At 33.1% G+C, this 25,250-nt stretch overlaps 1 protein-coding gene across 24 annotated transcripts in view; it reads left to right on the top strand.

The window, feature by feature from the left end:
• SNRPN (small nuclear ribonucleoprotein polypeptide N) overlaps positions 1-19,911 on the top strand; it is a 69,588-nt gene extending 49,677 nt beyond the window's left edge. For 18 of the 24 annotated variants that reach the window (XM_021082178.1, XM_021082172.1, XM_021082179.1 and 15 more), the window contains one exon: positions 106-291. In XM_021082178.1, the coding sequence (XP_020937837.1) occupies positions 106-143 (38 nt within the window). In that variant the 3' untranslated portion in view covers positions 144-291. 24 annotated transcript variants of the gene reach the window in all.
• Positions 19,912-25,250: the final 5,339 nt, after the last annotated feature.

Genomic DNA, 25,250 nt, shown 5'->3' with positions numbered 1-25,250 from the left:
CATGTTCTCAGTTGTACTAGCCATGTCCCTGAATATTTCTATGTTCTTTTTCTGTGTTTTTTTTTTCTTATTTTCTTAAATGGAATTTTGCTTGTCCTTTTTTAGGTCCACCTCCCCCAGGAATGCGTCCACCAAGACCCTAGGATACTGTTGATCCTTCTTAGTCACTTTTTTCCCTGCAATGTGTCTTGTGAAATGTGTGGAGTGTTTGTGAGCTTTTGTCCCCTATTTGCTGCATTAATATTAGCGAATAAATGCATAGAGCAATTAAACTGTGAGGTACTGTTGACATTTTTTGCCTGTTGACTTTTTTTTTGAGATAAGAGTTGAAGACTGGGATTATTCTGGTCTTGGAGTTATTATGGATGAAGTAAATCCTATTAGGCAACACATTTAAATAATTTTCTTTTAGTTCTTAAGATAAAATAGTTGTGATACTTATTTCAGCTTCCTAACTTTGACTTTGTGCACTTACTGGTATCAGGTAATAGTCTTTACACATAAGGAAACGTGACTGGGGGTTAAATGGTTGGTCTAGGACTCACACATAGCCCCTTCTACTGTATTTTGCCATACCTACTTGAAGGAAAATAGGGATGTGATGCAAGGTCTTGGAAGGCCAACTTTAGAAAGAAACTGTGGTACTAAATCAGACTTTGTTAATTAAATCAAAGCATTTGGCATAGGAAGGTACATCTTTTCTTGGTAAATTTACCTCATTTGATCAGCTTTTTACAGCGCCTTGTGTCTGTGATCAGATTAGATGCTGTGACCCTGGAATAATCATTTACTGCCAGTGAGTAAGTATTTACTTAGAAAATTTTAAATGAATGGCAGACTCTGGGTCCTGGGAGGTGCAGGGACTGCATATTTGAGACAAGTTGTATTACTTTAAGGTAATTTATACTTTAAATATAGTTAACATTTGGGAGTTTCCATTGTGGCCCAGCGGGAATGAACCCAACTGGTATCCCTGAGGATTCGGGTTTGATCCCTGGCCTCCTTGTAGTTGGTTGACAGGGCTTGGATTCTGAGTTGCTGTGGCATAGGCTGGTGGCTACAGCTCTGATTTGACCCCTACCTTGGCAACTTCTTTATGCTGTGTTTGCCACCCTAAAAAAAGGCAAAAAATGTAGTTGACACTCTTAAAAACAAATTAGGATTATATCCAACTGCATCACTTATCCCCTGGGAAGTGTTCAGGGGAGTAACAGTCTCTTTTGGTTAAATAGTTAAGCCATCCCCAAATATCTAGGTCCAGTTTGAGTTATGTAATAATGAAATAACTTTTAAAGGGAAGAGGTTGAAGGTTTCCAGGCTTTATGCTAAGGTTTCAACTAGACAGTCAGTGAGGACGTATTGATCGTAGGAGTTGGTTTGTAAAATCCCACAGAGATTGGTAATAACTCCTTCATAATTTCATGTCTTCTCCTTCAATTGTTCTTTTTATCTTTTTAGGGTCACACCTGCGGCATATGGAAGTTCCTCGACTAGGGGTCAAGTTGGAGCTGCAGCTGCTGGCCTACAACACAACCACAGCATCACCAGATCTGAGCTGCAACTGCAACCTGTTCCATAGCTCGTGGCAATGCCAGATCCCTAACCCACTGAGCAAGTCCAGGGATCAACCTGCATCCTCATGGATATTAGTCGTGTTCTTAACCCACAGAGCCACAATGAGAACTCTTTCTTCTTTGATTTTCATCAGCAGAGGTTTTGTCTATATTGCCTTTTCAGCTTTTAAACTATAGCCTTTCCAGTAATAGTCTTCTGGAGAAAACGGGCCTTCAAGATAGCTACATTGCTGCCACCATCATTAAGGGTTCTATTGCAAAGTAGTTTATAAGCTTAATGGCCACTATCAAGTAAGAAACATAGGGTAGCCAAGCCTTCCTCGGTTTAGGAGATTTTTGTAATATGGATATGATATTTTTTTTTGAGTTTGTGAATGTTACAAAGAAATTCTATTGTTACTAGAGCCCTGGGCATCTGGATCAGTATAGGTAAAGTCTATTGCCTAAAATTGACTCTGTGTATGACACATACTTTTGTTATAAAAAATGAGGGTAATATGAAAAGAACCTTATTTTCTGAGCAATCTGCTCTCTGGATCAATTGCAAATAATTTGCTTTTTTTATCCCGTATAGATCTGCTGGCATAGTAGCTTTCAGATTTTGGCATGAATGCAACACATTTAAAAAAGACTTGTTCTATAATGTTCTTAACTAAATATGTCCTCTTGCAAGTTAGAGGTGAGTGAAAAGAATTATATTTTGTGAGATACGTAATTCTAATGACTTTTTTTGTATAAATACATTTTTTGCCTAGAATTTACTTGAATTTTTTTTTGAGAAGTCTTAACTGTGGAACATACTCTAAGACAACTTAAGGCAGGAATATTCATATAATTGCATGTAGAATGTAAGATAAGTGTGGATATTTTGTTATGGCACTCCTAGATCACAGCTTCTGTAGAGTCCTATTGGGCATCACATACCAACATAACAGTTTTCAAATACTTGTGTAGACCCTAAGAATTTTCCTCCATTCAGATGTATACATTTTATCTAAAACATGGTTAGACAACAACTTGGTTTCCTGGTCACATTAACTGTGACTTTATAAATATACACACATTGTATTGTGATATCCATTTCATTGTGCTTTATAGCTTCAATGGAATTCTGGGAATTTGATTAAAAGTAAGCATTTAATAGTTATTTAATATTAACCTTTGTTTTTGAATTATTTGCGGTATTGTTTTTTTCTGTGTTTATGCAATACATAAACTATACTTGGTAAAGAAGCATATCAGAAGTTACATAGCTCTTACCTTCATAAACTCATTATCACTTAATCATGTAATCATGTCAAATTTTACAAGTTCTGTAATTTTTAAAAATTCATGGTAAGTGCTAAGTAATATTGTATAATTTGAAGATGTACAATATGTCTTGTGTTATGTATATATTGTGAAAAGATTGTCACAATCATATTAGTTGCTGTTTTCATTACCTTACATAATTACCATTGTTTATATTTTACAAGTTCTGTAATTTTTAAAAATTACAGAAGATTATGTAAGATCTATTGTCTTAGCAAATTTTAAGTATTTAATATGGTATTGGTAACTATAGTCACAATGATGCCTATTAAATCCCTAGAAATTATGCATCTTACAATTGAAAACTTTCAGGAGTTTCCGTCATGGCTCAGGGGAAAGGAACCTGAATAATTTCCACGAGTATGCAGGTTCAATACCTGGCCTGTCTCAGTGGGTTAAGGATCCTGTATTGCCACAAGCTGAAGGTCCCAGACACACCTCAGATCTAGCATTGCTATGCCTAGCATGGGCCAGAAGCTGTAGCTCCAATTCAACCTCTAGCCTGGGAACTTCTATAATGCCGCACCTGAGGCCCTTTAAAGAAAAAAAAAAAAAAAAAGAGGAAGAAAGAAAGGAAACTTTCGCTTTGATCAACATCTCCCCATTTCCCCAACCTCCAGTCCCCTGGCAACAGTCACCATTCTATTCTTTGAGTTCAGTTTTTTTTTTGCAATCCATACATAAGTGAGATGAGAAGTCTTTAATTTTTGTAAACAAAACTTAGGTTTTCTTATAGATCTTATAGATGTAAGTGCTTTTTGGAATTATTTGAAACTGTAATACTGGTCTAGAATTTAAGAAGTCTTTTTTTGAAGGTCAAGGAAAAATCTATTGTATTAATTTCAAATAAAAGTGGTATCGATTTCAGCAAGTAGTGAGGTAAAAGTCTCTGTTATATCATGAAATTTCAGATATGTTAGTCACTTTATAGTACATTGCAAGATTTGTTTTTCTCATCTTGCATTGTAATTATCTTGGGACTGAAATACATGTAATAATGCTGTTTCAGTTAGTAAACAGAGCAATGCATGTTTTCATTTATTTATTTATTTATTTTTTTGTCTTGAAACTTTCAGTCTTCTGCCTTTTTGCCCACATAGTTGGTAACTCTAAAGGAAGAGAGAATTCAATCACTGAATTTCCTGTAATGTCACCATGGATCCAGTGTTGTTGCAGTGAAGCTGAGAATCATATTAGCTGCTTTTAGGAGCAAAACATAAAACTACTCCAGGTAAAATAATCTTGTTAAAGAAAAAAAAAAAAAAAAAAAAGACTATATTGCAGAGGCCTTGGCTCGGTTTATGATGACACAGGACCTTGTCTGAACATGGTGATTTCACATTTTGAGCTTAAAAGGATACCCTGAAATCCAGTCAATGTGCCTCACTAGACTTTTCAGAGAATATTATTCTTGACAGAAAATGTTGGCTTGATATGTGAAAACTTAGTTAGAAATGGCAGGTGTAGTAGTACACTTTGCCAGTTCTTCAAATACCTATTTTTTTCCCTTTTCATAGGTTTGTGTGAGCTAATTCTTTTTTTTCTCTTTTTCTCTTACACTATATATACACACACGTGTGTGTATATATGTGTGTGTGTGTGTGTTTGTGTGTGTATGTACCCACAAACACTGTTCAAAACAAAAATGGAGGCTCGTCCTTGGATCTCAGAAGGCCGCAAGTGGTGACATGGAAACAAAGACATGTAAAAAGCAGATCACCACCTCTTACAGCAAACATTGAGTGACAAAGTTCTAAATATCTAAGTGATGTCCAAAAGAATATTTATGGAACATTTTAAGAAGACGGTGAGTGTGGTAAGTGCCCTCACATAGACGTTTTTGGTTTATTTATTTTCCGTTTTGGATGGTTTATTTATTTTCCATTTTGGTGGTCTACAGTTCATTAGCAGGCATAGGGCCTATCACAGAATAGATATTTATGAAAAATGGCACTACTAGTTAAAGTATTATTAGGTACTTTCCAGTTACTTCTTTTAGTGGAATGTCTGTGATTAGAATCTAGGTCAGTCTAATAACTAATTTCATATGCTTGTTACTTAGTAGTCAGTAGTAGTCAGTTTGGCACCTCTCAAGAAATAGCTATTTAGTATACAACCAAGTCTGTTTTAGAGAAGCTAAATACCTTGTCATGAAGTTAATTAGGGTTACATTATAGTCATTTTGGTCAAAAGTGGAAATAAAAAAGTGCTATTTGAGTTCATAAGATGAGGATACCTCTCACAAAGGTATGGTGAGGGCCTAGTGAAAGAGCAGTTTTCGAAATCCGATTCTAAGATGTTTATTCTAGATGTTGATCTTCTCGGGTATTTACCCAGACATTTCTTCATTGCCAAAAGCAAATAGGGTCAGTTACTGCAGGGGAATTTAATTCAGCTTCACAAATGGTAGACAAAATAACCTTGTTTCTGTGAATTCAACCCTGAACAAAAAGGGGATATGCCCTCAAAGCTCCAGTGTCCTTTGGTGTCAAGGATATAGACTAGAAGAAACAAATTCACTAGTTCCTTTTCTGTTGAGCTGTAGAACCCATTTGCTAACATAATGCTTCTTTGCCTATAATTTAGGAATTTCCATTGTGAACTAGAAATGATTTTCTAGGAAAGACTTGACTGAGTTATTTTCTTTTGAGTAAGTTTAATCTTAAAATGTAGGCAAGGAGGCCAAGAAGAAGCCTCAGTCAGCTTTACTGGATGTTTGATTGTGAATTATTGTTTGTTTGATTTACAGTTGATGGGGACAACATAATAATATTTGCACATATAAATCATTTGGCTGACTGTACGCATGACATTTATTGATAACAGCTATACATAAAGTTTGTTATATGTGATCATTTGTGTTATAAATAGCAAAATAAAGTTAAAAAAATGTAGTTCCTGATAGTAATTTCTCATCTGTTAGGAGACATGTATCAGGAAAAGTAGCATGTACACCTGTTTTTCTGTGTTAAAATTGGAATTAAATTACCATACTACTTTAGTTCCTTGAATTATAGATATTAGAATTTAGAATGGATTGCCTTTCCAATAATCAAAATGCATCTATTTGGTCTTCCTTTTTATGTGACATTTCACATTAATTCTTCCATAGTACTTTTTAATACATTACTTGAATAATTTGGTGCATGTTTTCAATGTAATCTAGGTCCTTAAATTCTCTTTTTTAGGGCTGCACCCACCTGCAGCATATGGAGGTTACCAGGTTAGGGGGCCAATTGGAGCTATAGCCTCCAGCCTATGCCAGGGCCACAGCAAAGCAGGATCCAAGCCTCATCTGCGACCTACACCACTGCTCATGGCAACGCCAGATCCTTAACCCGTTGAGCAAGGCCAAGGATTAAACCTTTGTCCTCATGGATGCCAGTCAGGTTCGTTAACTGCTGAGCCATAATTAGAACTCCCTAGTCTGATTCTCAACCCTCTCAGCCACAGTGGGAGCTCTTGCCAATATACATTTAAATCGTATAACTCATTTGAGGGAAAAAGTTTAATTTTGGTAATTTCCATAATAATGAACCAATATTAAATTTTTAATTAAGTTATCTGTGATAAAAGTGACCAATACAAAAAATTTTCTTGGAAATAGATGTTTTAGATATGATCTGAGTTAATAGTATATTGATTTCCTAGACATGGTAATTTTTGCCTGCAACTTGTACTATTATATATAGTTAAGTGACTAGAACAGAATATAAACTTGATAAACCTTACCCAAAAAGTATAAATAAGTTTTACCAAGTTTATATTCTGTTTTAGTTAATGAACTATGCCTAATTTGAATTACACTGAATTTATTTTAAGCATCCACTTGTAGGTCATTTTTTTTTTTTTAGATAGACCATAAATTTGTAATACCAATAGATGTCCAGGTTTTGAGTTGAGGAAATACTGTTCTCTGAGGAAATTTCATCTAATACATTAATAGCTTGGTGGCCATATTGGTTATTAAAATCCAGTACTGTTTTTTTTTTAATGACGGTTCGCCATAATGTTAGTGTTGTAATGGAATGTCCACTTGTAATTACGAACTCTAAAAATTACTCAGTTGCAATTCCTCCAAGTTTCTAAGTGGCAAAGAATATAAACATGTAAGTCAAAATACAGTAACTCCCCATGCTATAGCAACTGAAGAATGAACCCATACTTGAATAAAGGATTCTGCTTTTCTGTGGAATTGAGAGGATTTTTAAAATTTGTAATATGTGTATTATGAAAATATTGCAGTGATACTGATTTGGGCTTTGTATTTTTCTAATCATCCTTTGCATAATGTGTAACTCTTGCATAATGTGTTACTCTAATGAACTTGGCTGGACACTCGCTTTGAGTTTTAGATTGATTGGGTGTTATTTTGACAGAAAAAGTAATGTTAAAGTAACAATAGGAATATTCTGTTTCCCCAAAATTGCTTAAATCACAATGAAGAAACTTTTGTAAAAGCTGTTAAACTTTTGTTTAAGATTATAACTTGGCAAGTTTTGGAAAAATGGTGATAAGAATGCACATATACTGACTTTTCTGTATTTTTCCTTTATTAGGAGAATGAAACATCAATAGTTCACTAGGGGCCTTGTTATAATTATGCCATTATGCCTTTCCCCAAGGCCTGTAATAAAAACTGAAATTTATGGAGGAGTTCCCTCATTGCTCAGTGGTTAACAAACCTGTCTAGCATCCATGAGGATGTGGGTTTGATCCCTGGCCTCGCTCAGTGGGTTAAGGATCCGGCATTGCCATGAGCTATGGTGTAGGTCTCAGACATGGCTCAGATCTGACATTGCTGTGGTTGTGGCATAGGCCAGGGGCTACAACTCCAATTCCACCTTAGCCTGGGACCCTCCATATGCCACGGTTGAAGCCCTAAGAGACAAAAAGACAAAAAAAATTTGACATTTAGGGAGTACCCTGATGGCCTAATGGGTTAAGGATCCAGCATTGTCATTGATGTGGCTTAGGCCTGATCCCTGACTTGGGATCATCCATATACTGCAAGTGTGGCCAAAACAAATTTGGGATCTAGCAGGTGTTTGGATAGTTAGTAATAATTGTTATTGTTACCATAATCATGGGTAAAATACTTGAATGAAATTTGCCTGTAGTATAGGCAAAAGTTGATTTCCAGTTTAACCTTTATTTTCTGTTTTTTTTTTTTTTTTTTTTTTGTAAGGATTTGAGTTAAGAAATAAGGATGTTTAGTGTATCACAATCTGGGATCAGGGAATTAAACTCGCATGAGTATGCAAAATTTCATGTGGAGCTTTGGTGGAAAGAGAAATGAGCATCCTTTACAGTTGTCTATTCTTACTGGATGCCTTTCTAGCTAGCCAGAGAATAAATTTTCCATGTTAAAACCAAAAAAAGAGAAAAAGTCCTTATTTGAAGCTATTCCTAGAGCAAATCTCTTACAAATAAAGAGGGGATACTTGTTGAGGCATATATGACAGACTTTACTTGCTAGTGGCTAAAAGAGTGCTTAGCCACATCAAAATATGTGAAAATTGGAGTTCCTGCCGTGGCTCAGTGGTTAATGAATCTGACTAGGAACCATGAGGATGCACGTTCAATCCCTGGCCTCGCTCAGTAGGTTAAGGATCTAGTGTTGCCCTGAGCTGTGGTGTAGGTTGCAGATGCGGCTCGGATCCTGGCTCTGGCATAGGCTGGCGGCCATAGCTCCGATTAGACCCCTAGCCTGGGAACTTCCATATGCCATGGGTGTGGCCCTAGGTAGGAAATAAATGTGAAAATTAGGGTGGTAAATTACATTGGTTATTTATTTTCTTAGTTTTTGTTATGTACCATTAATGTCTTCCCAGAACTCATTTTAAAAGAAAAGATTGAATAATTATTTTTTAAATGGCAAACATATACAAAGAAGAAAAAAATGGCAAGTAAACATGAAATAACTCAAACTAATTCATCATCATTCTTTTAAAACCAAGTATAATATATATTTGACTATCAATTTTACAGAGATTTGAAACGTGATGCCAACTAGAAGGTGAGGAATTGGCTATCTATCATTCATGGACATGAATGGAGCCTAAGAAAGATGGACAAGGATTTCATCCAGAAACTTTAAGATTCTTTTTTTGTGCATGATAGGTACTGATCAGACTCCATTAAATAGCTGTTTTGGAGATACCTTTCATATTGGAACTTCTGACTGGCTCCTCATTTTCTAGCTTCAGATTCTCTAATTCATCTGTCTGCCAGTGGGAAAGAAGATGAACCACATCACACTCTTCATAAATCTGCAGTTGACATATTTAAAAAGTTAATTAGAAATAAGCAATAATCAGGGAAGAGGACAAAGATTATATAAGTTGATATTGAGAGCATCTTTTGTCACTGTCGAAACTGAAAAATTTTCATGTTTATTTACTGAACATTTGGATTCATAAATTTCAGACATTTCTTTAAACCTTTGGTCCATAGGAACCTCAAGAAATTTACACAGCAAGATACAAGATGATTGCAACCCAGAATGATTTAGGGTAGTTTTGCAAACCTTTTTTCTGTTAACATAGTTAAGGAGATTTTTCTGGAGTATCCTGAGAAGTTTTGCTTGTGGACTGCTAGAGAAGTTTGCACCTCATGCCAATTTAAGGGGTCCTTGGCCAGGCCTATCCTGTAAAGACATTCTTTAGATCTTTTTGTCCTGAATTCATTTGCCTGATCTAACAGCAGCAGGAGAACATCTCTCACACCAGTTTTCTCCCCAAGATGGCAGTGTGTGAAGGGTATCTACTGAATTGAAAATTATTTGGGCTGGGTAAAACTTGAAGTGCTGGGCTATTCTGGACAATCTCAAGTAAACATAAGCCAACCTTGTAGATATATGTGGACAGGAAGCTAAGGATAATACATTTTAAATTCAGCTAGAAGCTTTCATTAGCTACAAAATTATAGACAAAATAAAAATTTATATTCGCCTAAAGCAGCTTCTTGATTCAGATATTTACATTTCCTTAGTTATCTTTGGATTTGGGGTGGAGTAAGAATGTTTTCCTTGCTGTGTGTGGAATATCAAGCTAACTTCAAAAGATTTACTGGTAAAAGCCCTATATAAATATAAATGGTAGTTGTATGCATATGTGATAAACAAATCTTATTCCCTACCCTCTTGGCATTTTAAAACAATTTGGAATCAAATCCTGTTAAGTAATTTACTGGACATATATATCTTATGAATTTATTTAAATATTTAGGAAATTGTGTTTGGGTAATGGTATCGAAATTAAAATATAAAATACTCAGTGAATGATTAATACATGTGAACTGTTCATTGGACATTATAGAGAGAATGAAATTCAATATGTAATAGTTTATATTATTGTATTTTATTCTTTACTCAGTCTTTTTTTATAAAAAAATATTATTTTTAGATACTTTTGAAAATGAAAATTGTGATAGTAGAACTTATTTCCTAAAGAAGTTTTACAAACCTTTTACATGTTTGGTAAAATTCTCTTCTGGAAACACTTTTAGAAGGGGATTCCGAGAACATTTTGTAAGCTATGAAGAATTCTATATTGTTTATGGATAGCAGAAAAGAGATAGACATGGGAACATTTAATACATCAATCAGAAAAGCAAAGGAAGGTACTAGTTATTGTTTATATGAAATAACCAAATATATTTGCTTTGTGACATTTGTTAATGTATTGCAAATGCTAACAAGGAGTTTGGTAAAACATATAGAATAATTATTTTTATTACATGATTATAGAAGTGCTATTGTTAGAATGTACATCTGAGTAATGTACATTTGAAATCATTTGATTGGATTATTGCTTTTGGTTTTTGGTGGAGGGGAATGTCCTGTATGTAACTGTCACATAAATTTTATTAAGTCTGCTCTAACTGAATATAGATATTATCCTGTAAATGGTCATTATGTTAAAATTTGTATGGGGCGATATTACCTTATTGTGGAACTTTTGCACAATGAACACTTGCCTGTTAAGGCTTTAGTGGTCCGTTATATTGGTTTGTATATGTAATAGAAAAGGTACTCTGTTACAATCCCATCAGTAATAGAGAGGACTGACATTTGAGGCATTTCAGTTATTATAATGTAGTGTTGATTACTGAGACAAATGTCTAGACGACTACAGATTAGGCAAATAAAAGCTAGATAGAGAATAGAAAATTTCGATGTTTGTATATATGCATACGCACAGAGACATTTAAAAGGGCACTAAGGCTTTATTCTCAGATATTGGGAATCTATGACTATTCTATAAATAATCTAATGTTTGGTTGGTAGTTTTTTTTTTTGCCAGTGGAATTGTTAAATTATCTCTCCATATTATCTCATTTTCTGGTAGAAATTGTTAAAACTTTTTGTTACAATGTTAATTTTTTCTTTAACCTCTATAGTTTTCTACATGTATAAACATTATAAATACATATCACTCTAATAGTATAGAAATATTTCTATTTGGCAAAAGAGATGTTCCATCTAGCCTCTCATTGTAATCATTGGGTACATCATTAGGCTGAATTTATAGGTTATGAGAATTTCATTGTGTAGTGCCTGGTATAAATATATCATTGCTTTATGACAGGATTCCTTATGATGAAAACATCACTGGACTGCTTATTTGTGGTTTTTGGATATGTGTGTATACAAATAGAATATAACACTTTGAGTAACATAAAAATCTCTGCATTTGATAAAATAGCATAGCTTAGAAAAATTTTCAGGGGTCAGTGGAATTTGACTTTTGATGAAAATAGTGAATTGCTTTAAAACACTTTTTTTCTAGTTGTAGGGAAATTTACAAATTTATAGAGAATTTACAAGTTTTATGGGTGATGTTAGCCATGATCCAGCAGACCTGAGTACACTAAATAGTGGCTTGATCAAGAGAATGTTTTTGCGTTATGTGTATTCAATAGACACCACTGCTATGCTTTTTAAGCATAGAAATGATTATTTCTGTGTGTTTTAGCTATACATAGAAGTAAACAGTTCCTTAATGATTGTCAGATTATTTCTGAGTAGATAATTTGGCAGCTGAAGTGTGCTCTTTTAGATGGTCGTGAATAAAATAGAATATATGATGGTTTTTGCTTTACACTTATCAGGATTTCTTACATATAAATATGTATACATGGACATTTGTGTGGAATAGATGTGTTCATTAAAAGGCATAGTATAGAATTTTTTTTGACCCAATTATCTTAGCTTTAGTCTATGTTCTTTGGGTTGTTTGGTCAGAAGTTTTTTCCAGTCTATTAGAGGATATTGTGAGGCTGCTAGATATGTGGTAGACAAATTTAGTGTTTTTTTCTTATGATACCTACAAAGGACCTGCTGATTGAGGTATATATATTGTGAGTACCAAACTGATAGACGAAAGTGAAAACAGTATTTTGGTAAATTGGATTGCTAAACTATGTCTATTTGAGATGTTTGGTTGCTTGCTGAGGATTATGTTAGTAATTTGTTTTCTATATAGAGACATACATTTGATAAAACATTTTTGGTTATATAATTTCTGTCAGTAATTTTAGAAATATCTTTTAAAATGTTAAAGTTAACAGTCATTGATTTTAGAGTAAGCATATTTATAAATTAGGCTTCATACTGACTTTAACCTAGGTATTTCGAAACTCTGTCTTCACATACACACAAACAAACAGAATTAATATTTTAATGTAGAAATAATACCGAAAAATATTTTTATTGTTGTGGCCACATTGGTGGGAGAAAAATATCAATAGAAGTGTTACATGACATCTATGTGTTTACACATTGTCAGGGTTGTAATTCTGTGCATGTGATCAAATTTTTGTTTTTATACCACATTATTCTATAGCTGTCCATAAATTTCTATCATAGTTTTGAATATTTGCCTAAAACTAATAGCACATAATCATTTTTTTTTTGTTTGTAGAAATGTAATGGTACACTAAGCCTCACAGTTGTAGAATGTGACTTTTAGACTGATGTTATACATAGTTATGTTAAAAACACATTTTTTTCTAGATATAGACATTTCTGATACTCATATACTTTTTATTTATGGAACATGTAGATATAACTTAATTTCCAAGATGTGTTGTGGCTCATGATGCAATTCATTTTTCTGCAGAACATTTTATAGAAATGTTTCTGAGTTTGTTACCTGGCAATAACCAAGAAAATTTTGTAAATAAGCAGCAAGAGAAATATTTTGTTTTAAACAACTAGTATTTCTAAATGGATTGAGAGTCTCAAAAGGTATAATTTTGTAAATACTGCATTGTAAGTATGTTAATCTTTTAAAATTAATGACATGAAATTGACAAACAGGGCCTGGAGTTTTGCAAAATTTGTCATGTGTTTGTTTGGTGGTTACGAGGAAACATTGACAAGATTATGCATTTACCCTGTTCTCATATAGGAAAATAATTTGCCATTTTATCAAGTATGTGTATTTAAAAACTACACCATGTAAAACTATACCATTTAAAAACCTATGCCATTTAAATTTATTTGGTGTTTTTGGAGGTACCAATATTCCTGATGTATTTTATGTTATGATCTTTTATTAAGCCTTTTTTTTTTTCTAGGAGCAATTTTATGTTCACGGCAAAATTTAGGGGAACATACAGGGGTTTTCCATTTACTCCCTGTCCCAACGCATATATAAATCCTCCTCTGTTATCAACCCAACACATGCATAATTCACCCGCATTATCAAATGCCCCATCAAAATAGTACATTTGCTACATTGATGAACCTAAGTTGACACATCATGTCACAAATCACCCAAAGTCCATCCTTTACATTATGATTAACTTAGTATTGTACATTCTGTGGCTTAGACAGATGTATAATGAACATATATTCATCATTATCACACCATACATGGTGTTTTAATGGACCTCAAAATTCTCTGTCCTCCAGTTACTAATTCCTCCCCTTATACTATTTCCTTTTTCCGTCTCTTCCTTCCTGCCAACATTCAAGTTAATAAGTGACTTGGTTAAAAAGATTTTATACTACCTCTTGGAACTATACACAGTTCTGTATGTGTTCCCTTTGTTGCATGACAATATTCAAGACAACTTTGTAAATAGGCAGATATGAGTTTTTAATTTTTAACATCTGGTCTTTCTAGATGTATAGTCTCACAAAGTACAATTTTGTAAATAATTAATTGTAAAGTTTCATGGTTTATTTCTTCACCTACCAGTGAAATTGATACACTTGTGGATTTCATGAGTTACACATATTTTGGAATCTGTTTCTTGATTTGTTACAGCAAAGCAGAGGTTAAAAGGGCAGTTTTTCATTTTTGCCTTCTCAGCTGAAAGAAAATTTTACATTTTAATTACTCAGTGCTTAGATTTTATTTTATTTGTAGTTGTATTGCTGATAGGAAATTATATTTCAATCATAAGAAATGTGTATTTAAAAATTTTATTCACTCTGAATTAATATAGTTTGGTATTTATTCGGACTGCATAACACCATTCAAGACAATTTTGTAAATAATAGGAAATATGTCATTAAAAAGGCTACTTTTTCTATATGCATGGAATTTCATGAGTATAAATTTGTAAATATCTAATTGTAAAATATCATAAATTGGCTTCTATAAATGTTTTAACAACTTAGGTAATTAATAATTGGGCTTTTAAGTCTTTGTAACATTTTTGTGTTTATGCCACGGGCTTTCTAAGGATATCATTATGTTCTCATGCATAAAAAATGTTGAGATTATACACTTTTAACAAACAAAATGTCCTTGGGATTTAATTTCTCTTTAAGAAGTAAAAGAGACAGGAGAAGGTAATTGTCCTTTTAAACTATAGATTTATTTATAGTTATATAACTCTGCTAAAATAACTGCTATTTTGATATGCCATATAAAGCTACTGTTTGAAAAGCAAGTATAGAAGCCTTCCTTGTGTAATATATAAAGGAATATTAATTTTTATATAAAACAGTTAAGCTGTAACATTTCTGTTATGTTTATTTAAATACATCTATCCAAAAACAAAATTTTTGTTGGGAATATATCTGCTATTAATTGAAGTGTAAATAAATATATCGTTTTGAATAGCAGTTTGGCAATCAATCAAAATTTGTGTAAAACTTTTGAATTGTTGGAATTTGCTGATTACATTTTATCTATTCCTACTCAAGTAATATAAAGAAGAAAGTATGTTATAGGTTGAGTGTAAGACTAATGATAGCTTATTCATATGGATATCATTGAAAAACACTGAAATATTCTGATATTGAAGGATGTTTTAAGTTGATTTTTAAAATTGTCAGTTTTGAAGAAAGGTCAACTAAATATGTATAAGAGGTCTGTCCATGTGCCTCTGGTTTCCTGATTTAAATATTCATTGTTATTACTGGAAAATGGGGCTGTCTAGATACAATAATGTGAAGAAATGCTTACTTATTTGTGTTACTATAATGGCATTCTTCTTGAAATTTTTGTACATGTTTAAACACTAAAACAATGTTTATAACTTTGTATATTGCTATGTGACAATCTAAAATGCATATAGGGGTTATTGTAGAGAAACTTGCCTGAAAAAACATGGCAAAATTTTAACATTACTGTATAAAGAGATGAGAAATTAAGGGTCTGCTGCTACTTTCCCACATTTGTAATTTTAAAGGTGTTTCAAAAGCAACGTTTAAACAACGAAGGGAATTCTAGAGATATAATTGATTTGTGCCTGTCCTGATTGTTGCCTATTGACATCTTGGGAATGTTGGGCTGTTGTATCCAACTTTGTATCCTCAGTGGCTGTAATGAATAGTTTTGAGTGATCATGAAGAACCTGTGACATAGACTAGTGCAGCAGAGTTACCCAGCGAAATAAAGACTGTTGGGTTACCGAAGGAAAGAAGAAGAAAGAAGACAGGATTTGAGGTAGGTACTAAACAATTATATTTGGATCCTCAAAAAGATGTGTGGTGATAGTAATCATTGAGACTTTCTATGAAGGTTAATTAAATAAGACTATGCTATATTTGGTTACTGACTTCAAGTTACTGGAGGATGGGTTTCTTTGGATAGGTTGGGAATTATAATAAATGGACATAATTGGAAAATGGATTGTTTTATGGTAGTTGAGTCAGAAAAATTTCACATAGGTCTTTATGACTTAAAATTCAGAATTAGCATGAAAAATGTTTCAGGATTTTCAACATTCTTGCTAAAAGTGCTATTAAAAGCTTAGTCTTTGGGCAATCATATTTGCTCGGTATTATTATTCAGAATGGTCACTATTCCTGACCATTCTAAAGTCATCCTATTTTGTGTTTCCTGGTGCTTAATTTGTATCTAACCTTGGCTATATTGTATAATTAATTCTCAGGTGAACATGGTAAAAAATGACACACTTGCATATAACCTGAGGATAGCTGGCATCAGGAACATCCTTATGCAACTATGCCTATGGAGTTCTTATTCTTATGCAAACATGCCTATGGAGTTCTTTCATTTATAAATTTCAAATTTAAACCACAGGTAAGATTCCGGATCAAAAAATGCTTTATTAGGACAATGTTTTGGCTAGGTTGAGGAATATAACACTGCTATAGATTTTGTTCTTGGGCACCTTGAAATTTTCAAATATATCTCAGAATTAGTAAGCAATTATTTAAAGTAAATTTTATTAAAATAAAATGGAATGTATGAGGAATGTAGGAGATTATCTGTGCCTCCTTTAATTATGTAGAACCAAACATGACAACATTAACTAATTATAAAGGAAATGATCAATTCTTTAATAATTAGAAATTTGGAATAGACCAACTGTTTTTGCATGTGTACTTTTGTGGTGTGATGTATGATGATGTTGATGAAAACTTTAAAATGGTGTTGATACTGAAAAGTAGTAAAGGGATGTTGAAGTTGGAGAATTGAATCAGCAAATGGATTGATTCATGAGGAACTGTTTCTAAGCTTTAACTGAAATTTGTAGCAGAGTTCAACATGAGCCTACATATACCTTCTACTTAAGCTATGTCATCAGATTGCTTTTTATTGTTTCTTCTTTTTCCCTATAAGGTGATGACAGTTACAAGAAAACATACTTTTGCCACTTTTGTTTTTAAATCTCAGTAATTGGTACCACCAGACCTGTTGCAGTATTCTCATTCCAAGTGTTCTTCACTCCCATCTTTGGACCCTGGAGAAGCCCTTGGCCATCATAATCGTAAGGACAGTTTGAGTGCTCATTTAATTCAGAGTTTATCACTTAAGTTACACAGGAATTGATATTCTGCTTTTCTTAAGCTTGATGGATTTGGCGGGGGTGGGGCAGCAGGAAAAAAGGAGCAGGTATTGTTCAGGTTACATACTGCTGACTAACAAATTATCCTAAAATTTAGTAACATGTAATACACATATGTAATTCCATGAATTCTGTGGGTAAAGATTTCTGACAGTTCCTGAATATCTGTGGGATCAAATAGAAGACCTAATCTAGTGGTTGAGAGTGACCTAGACCCCCAGAGGCTGGAGTTTTTCAGATACTTGTTCATTCATATCTGGTACTGGTTTTAGATGACTTGAAAGGTGGGCTTGACTGATTATTTCAACTGGAGTATCTTCATAACCAGTTCCCACATGAATCATATAAATGTTGAATGAAAGGCATGGCCTTTCTGATCTAGTTTCACAAGTCACACAGTATCAATTTTACCATATTCTGTTGGCTGGCAGTGTCATTTGGTTAATGGAAATTCCATCTTATGGTTGATTTGTGTCACAACCCAGACTGCATGTAAGACCAAATCAAAGAAGTCACGGTAGTTACTTTGAGAAGGTTTTAATCAGAAAATGTGGAACTTCAGGGTTTTGTTTATTTTTTTTTGCTTGTTTGTTTTTTTTATGCTTTGGGAATATGGGGTCCTTTCACAGTGTTTCCATTATAAGATGATTTTCAGACTTCCACTTCTATAACATTCAATGTCTTGTACAAAGTTTTCAAGAAATGCCTATTCATTGCCTGGCAACAATTAGTGAATTGTTTTGTGACTTTGGGAGTAATTAGGCAAAAGATGCGAAGTTAAGAGAAAGAAAAAAAAAATATGATTTGGGGGATTAGGTCAGTTTGGGGAATACAGAAAAGAAAAGGCCCAAGTGCTGATACTGAAATCTTAGAACTACTAAGGCTATGGAACCATGAAAAGAATGAAAGAGAACAATTGTTGATGAAACCAATATTGTTGTAACAAATAGCAAATAGACATAGCTCTTACTACCCTAGGAGATTTCCCTTCATCTCCCACTATAACCCTCTGGAAGTTTAATTCAGGTGATGTGCTGTCAAGAGTGAATGCTGACAAATTCCTTAAACGTTCTTTCTCAGAGAGCCTTGTTGCCTACCATTTATCCATGGAATAACTTTGAGAAGGTTTTTATGAGAAAATGTTTCTTTTTTCTTTATGATAAATCATAGCTAAATAGAAGATTAATGGTTTTTGGGAGGTGCCCACTAAGCAATTTTGGTGGCCCCTATAATGGGTCGGGAGCTAAATTTTTCCTTAAGTTCCATTTTACTTTCTATCTTTACATAGTTATTTTTCTTATCAAATGAAATGAGCTCCCTTTGTTTTCATGTCAATGTTTAGGCATTGTTGTCCTGTTTCTTGTGCAAAAGTGCCTGTATGGTTTGCATGGTATCTGTATCTGAATGAGTCAGTGATCTAGAGATAAAAGAAACCATAAGAAAGAGACAATGATGCCATGAGGAGAAAGTTGTAACAGATCAGTCAATTTAGCAAGATATAAGAAGAAAGACTACCAATGTCTGCCTTTCTTATTGTTAGAAAATTCCAAAATGAATTTTGATGCACTTGTTATTTCTTCATAATGGAAGAGCTGTTGCCTTTCACTTTACATCAAAGTTTTATTAGCCCCTGGGGATGATCTCATAAAGGGTGAATAACCTTTCCCTATTGATTTTTTTTTCTTTTTTTCCTCTCCAGTGTGTCCTTTAGGTGATGATTGATTAGGATACTGATCACTTCTGCAACCATCTTCACTAAAAACCAAAAGACAGTCTTCATAATGTATGTAGACTCGGCATTGATGTGTTACAATAGACACTCCCTGTAGATCAGAAAAACTGGACTTAGAAGGCTCAAGTTCGAAAGTGACGTGAAGGATGTTATTGGAGAGAATTGTAACCAGGCATGTTGAGAGATTTCAATTGTTGCCATTGGACTAAATCTCAGGAGCTTTACTGATGGAGGCATCATTACATGGAGAAGATCAGCATGGAGTGATTGCAAGGCTTCGTTTCAGTGCTCTCATAAACATTAGGTTCTTGTATTTAAAATTTTAACTTATCACAGGGAAATTTAAAATTGATTCATAAAAAATCGTCTTTTTCAAGATCTCAAAGGACATGGAAATTTGTGAAGTATGTTTTTACTTTGCCTTTTCCTAATTCTATACATCCTTTCTAGTGTATTGATAAATTAATATGCAAGTCATTTGGGGGTCTCTATATTGGCTATAGATTTTTCTTTGCCGTAAGTATGACTTACTGATAAATTGTAATTTGCCTGAATAATTTGTTGAAATAGTTCCAGTGAAGTAGAACTGCTACTTCTGAAGATATCCAAAATTTATATTTTGAGTTCAATCTACAGATTTCTCCCAACTGTATAGATGGGTCCTCATCAGTCTTGTTCCCCAGGGTCTATATCCCAAAATTATACAAGTATTAGCTGTTTAATCTTTGGTAATGTGAGATTATACAGAAATTGCTTTTCTCTGTTGTTTAGCTTGGTCATCTTCATGTTATGCTTAATCTTTACTGGTCACTTGTGTTATTTCATTTTCCTTTTTTTTTCATTTCCCTTGGAATATTAATGTCTGTGTTACTGATTTCTAAGAAATCATTTATAATTAAGGATGTGAACCATTTGTCATGCATCGGGAATGAAATACTGTGTATTTATGCCACTAGTTTACTATGGTGTTCTGTATTTTGGTTGTGTATTAAAATATAATTGTGTTATGTTTTATGCCCTTTGAGTTTTGTGTTTTTCTTTAAAAATATGTTTGATTTAGTATCATTTCTTGGTCTGTATTCATTTTTCATCAAATATTTCATCATTTCTCTTTCCATTATGATTATTGTGCTTTTAAATCATTACATATTCAAGTTATTAACTTGCTTATGTGGTTACCACTTATTTTCATTTCTAGCATAATCTTATAGAAAATCTGACATAATTGACCATGTTTCTATTTATTTGTTTGCCTTACCTTATATTGATACTTAAAAATAACTGATGAGTCTTATCTATTCCATTGAGTTCTATCTCGTTTCTCTTCTTTTTCAGAATATTCCCTGTCTATACTTGCATTTTTTCTCTCAATTGGTGCTTAAAATTACTTTGCAAGTTGGAAAAATAATGCAGTTTTAATTTCATTTGCAACAAATTTAATAGATTAATTAGGAGAGACTAGATCTCTTTAAAAATTGAGTCTTCCTACCCAACAGCAAGGTATGTCTATTTTTTTATCAGATTATGTTGGGATACTGCTAGTGTAGTTCTTAAATTTAATTCCCAGGCATTTCATAGTTAAATTGGTTTTATGATCCCTATCACTACATTATTACTGATATATGAAAGCCATCTTTGTATATTTTTGAATGCAATTTCATTAAAATTCCATAATTATGGGTTTCTTCTTTCATAAGTACTTATAGGTAACTGGGAATATTTTTCCTTTTAATTTATGATTTTTCACCAAATTGGGTGACAGTTTTAATAAAATGTCTTGTGCATTGCATTTGGTCACAGTTGCCATTAGGATAAAAAATGAATTTTTATAAAATAAATATTTCATTTTTCTATCTTACTAGCCCATATTACAGTTATTATAATTTTATTTGAAACTTCTGAATAGATAAACAAATAGCATTATTTTTTCCTATATTTGTTAGAATTTATTATTTGGTTTACTGCATCTCTCAAAACTTTTTTTTAGTGTAGACTGGAAACAATTGAGAAGTATTAACATATCTTTAAAATTCTCTTTTGATATAACTTTGGACTACAAAAATGTTGCTAAAATAGTAAATAGTTTTTTCTTATTGTTGCTTATTTGTTTTTTTAAATATTATGTTCCAGCTTTTATATTAACATCTTCCATATGTAAGATACAATAATCAAAAGCAGGAAATTACCATTAATATGCTACTATTGATTCTTTGATATGTCCAGTGATTTAAAGCAGGGTCCAACATTGTGTATGTTTGTCAGTCTCCTTAATTTCCTTTTTGGGACAGTTGTCCAGTTTTCCATGATGTTGATACTTTTGAAGACTACAAAATATCTAAGCATTCATGTCTTTCAGTGTGGGTTTGCTTAATTTTTTTTTTTTTTTGAGTTTGAGGTTTTATATTTTTGGCAAGAATACTACAGCAATGATATAGTTCTTAGTTCATTACTAGTGGTAAAATAATGTTAAATAGTTCCAATCATGATTAGTGATATTTATTTTGCTTTGTTTATTTTGCTTACTTTGTTTATTTTGCTTACTTAGTATTTTGGGGAAAGATACTGCAAATACTGTATCTTCTCATACTGTATGTAATATGCTAATTTTTGCAGATTGAGATTTCTTGCCAAATCATGAGTTAAAAGACTCTGATTTCCATGTTTTATTAATTGGAATTGATTTTTCTCCCCCATTCAGTTTTTTTGATAGCCTGGTTCTTTTAATTATTTTTATTATAGTCAATTTATAATGTTTCTTCACTTTCTGTTGTACAGAATAGTTACCCAATCTCACACATTGCCCAGTGCTGTACATTAGGGCCTCATTGCCCATCCATTCCAAATGTAAGACTTTATACTCCAAAAGCCCCAAACACCCTGTACATCGTACTCCCACCTCTCCCCTGGGGACCACAAATCTGCCCTCCCTGCCCATTATCTATTTCTGTTTTGTAGTTAGGATCATCTGTGCCATATTTTAGATTCCACAAATAATGATATTATATGGTATTTGGCTTTTTCTTTCTTGCTTACTTCACTTGGTATGAGAAACTAGTTCTAGCCATGTTGTTGCTTTGTCTTTTTTTATGGCTAAGTATTATTACATTGTGTATATATATGTACTATGTCTTTTTTTAATCCATTCATCTGTCAGTGGATATTTAGGTTGTTTCCATGTCTTGGCTATTGTGAATAGCACTGTGATGAACATAGGGTTTCATGTATCTTTTTCCTTGAATGTTTTGTCTGGATATATGCCCAGGAGTGGGATTACTGGTTCATATGGTAGTTTTATATTTAGTTTTCTGAGGTACCTCCATACAGTTTTCCATAGTGGTTGTACCAATTTACATTCCCACCAACAATGAAGAAGGGTATCCCTTTCTCCACTCCCTCTCTAGCATTGGTTATTTCTTGATTTGTAGATTATGGCCATTCTGACTGGTGTGAGGTGGTACCTCATTGTAGTTTTGATTTGCATTTCTCTAATGACTAGTGATGTTGGGCATTTTTTCATGTGCCTGCTGGCCTTTTGTATGTCTTCTTTGGAGAAATGTCTATTTAGGTCTTCTGCAAATTTTTCAGTATGGTATTGCCACAAAACTAGAAATATAGATCAATAGAACAGGATAGAAAGCCCAAAAATAAACCCAAACACCTATAGTCAAATAATCTATGACACAGGAGACACGAAATTACAGTGGAAGAAAGACAATCTCTTCAATAAATGGTGCTGGAAAAATTGGAAAGCTATATGTAAAAGAATGAAATTAGAACACTGTCTAACACCATATACAAAAATAAATTCGAAATGGATTACAGACCTAAATATAAGGGAAGATACTATAAAACTCCAGAGAAAAACATAGGCAGAACACTCTTTGACATAAATCACAGCAATATCTTAATTGCTCCACCCCCTAGAATAATGACAGTAAAGACAAAAATAAACCAATGGGACTTAAGCTCAAAAGCTTTTGCACAGCAAAGGAAACCATTAAAAAAAAAAATGAAATGACAACCCACAGAATGGGGGAAACTTTGCAAACGATGCAATAGACACAGGCCTAATCTCCAAAATATACGTACAACTTGACACAAATACAAATTTTTCAATTGAAAAATGAGCAGAAGACCCATTCCGTTTTTAAGTTGTTCATTTAAATGTTGACTCCCGGATATTTTCTTTATCTTATGGGTAAAATTCATTACCTTTTATCCCTTAAAAGATCCCACATTTGGCCTTTCTCTCTTAAGTTGGTCTCTGTCTTTTCAAAATATCCCATCCTTTATTGAGCACCTGGCCACCTAACAGTATCCAAATTTATTTTGTTCTTAACTTGCTCCTGTTCTGAAACCACCCATTTCTCCTAGGATTCCTGGTTCCTTATGAGGAATAATATTTGGAAAGCAAGATATATATTAATTTCATTTTTCCTTTTATGGCTGAATATTTCATTTTATGAATATGCCACATTTTATCAGTTGAGCACTTGAGTATTTCCATTTTTTGACTTTGAATAATGTGTCTGTGTGGTTTTCCACATTGAACAATGACATTATGAACACTGAGTCTGTTTTCATATCCTTTGGGTATATACCTAGGAGTACCATTTCTAACAGTCACGGCAATTCCATATTTAATATTTGGATTAATTGTTAGTTTTTATTTTGTTAATTTTCAAAGACACATGTGAGAACATAATACTTATAAAATTTTGCCATATTTTCAAAATTATAAATGCCATATTTGAATCCTAAAGTTTTATGTGTGCTAATAATATTTTAAATTACAGGATCATATCCCCAATATAATTATAAACTAGAATCCATTCATATATGTTAAGATAAATCCTTATGTAAATTTATTAGTCATTCCAAAATTATACATGGTAGTTTGAAGAAATCTGTACCCAGGCTATGACCTTGCATTTCATCTAGTGTGTGTATATATATATATATATATATATATTTTTTTTTTTTGTCTTTTTGCCTTTTCTAGGGCTGCTCCTTTGGCATATGGAGGGTCCCAGGCCAGGGGTCCAATCAGAGCTGCAGCCACCTGTCTACACCAGCCACAGCAACTCAGGATCCAAGCTGTGACTGCAACCTACACCATAGCTCACAGCAACATGTGATTTTTAACCCACCGAGCAAGGCCAGGGATTCAACTCGCAAAGTCATGGTTCCTAGTTGGATTCGTTAACCACCAAGCCATGACGGGAACTCCCCATCTAGTACATTTTTATCTTAGTTTTTGCAAATTTATTAAATTACCCATTTTCATTTTCTTTCATTTTAATATGGGATAGTTCCCTTGCTGTTTTATGTATCTTTTATATATTTTTTTAAGATTTGTTTTTTGTAATTCATTTCACTTGGGAGGAATTTAATTTTCATGTTATGTTAATGATTTTACTCACCGTTTCTAGTGCATTGAATGCAATTGGTGAGCTTTTTGGTTTCAGTTATTTCTGCCTTGACTTTACCTCTCTCTGTCTCAGATATTCTTTCACATGTTTATACATTTATATATTTATAGACTATATAAATACCCTAATAAACTATAATGGATTTATATTTGTATAGATAATAACAAAAATATAGTTCATATTTGTAACTGTGTTAGAGATGCTTGGAAAGATGCATATTCTCCAGTGTACAGAGTTCTATAATAATTGTTATCATGGTTAACTGTAAACTTGTTGGAAATCTGTATCTTTGTCATTGTTTAGAGAGCATTTTACTCTTTCTAAATTAATTTTCTATTGATAATCCTGACTTTGTTTTTTTCCATTATAGTTTATTACAATGTTCTGACAGTTTCTGCTGTACAACAGTGACCCAGACATACATATAAATATTTTCTATTTCTCATATTATCCTCCATAATGTTCCTTCATATATATGTATATATACATATATATGTATATATATTCTTTTTCTCACATTATCTTACCATTACAAGTGACTAGATATAGTTCCCTATGCCATACAGCAAGATCTCATTGCTTATCCACTCCAAATGCAATAGTTTGTATCTATTAACCCCAGAAGCCTAGTTCATCCCAGTCTCTTCCCCTTGGCAACCACAAGTCTGTTCTCTGTGAGTTTCTTTTCTGTAGAAAGGTTCATTTGTGTCAAATATTAGATTCCAGATATAAGTGATACCATATGATATTTGTCTTTCTCCTGAGTTATTTCATTTAGTATGAGAGTCTCTAGTTCCATCCATGTTGCTGAAAGTGACCTTGTTTTCTTTATTTATGGATGAGTTAATTTTCTTTTGTTTCATTTCATGTATAGTGTTTTCCAATGCTCTCAACTTTTCATAAGCTCTTGGCTCTTGGGAT

Source organism: Sus scrofa, unplaced genomic scaffold, assembly GCF_000003025.6.
Source record: "Sus scrofa isolate TJ Tabasco breed Duroc unplaced genomic scaffold, Sscrofa11.1 Contig556, whole genome shotgun sequence".
NCBI lineage: Eukaryota > Metazoa > Chordata > Mammalia > Artiodactyla > Suidae > Sus > Sus scrofa.
This window is presented reverse-complemented; position numbering and strand designations above follow the sequence as displayed.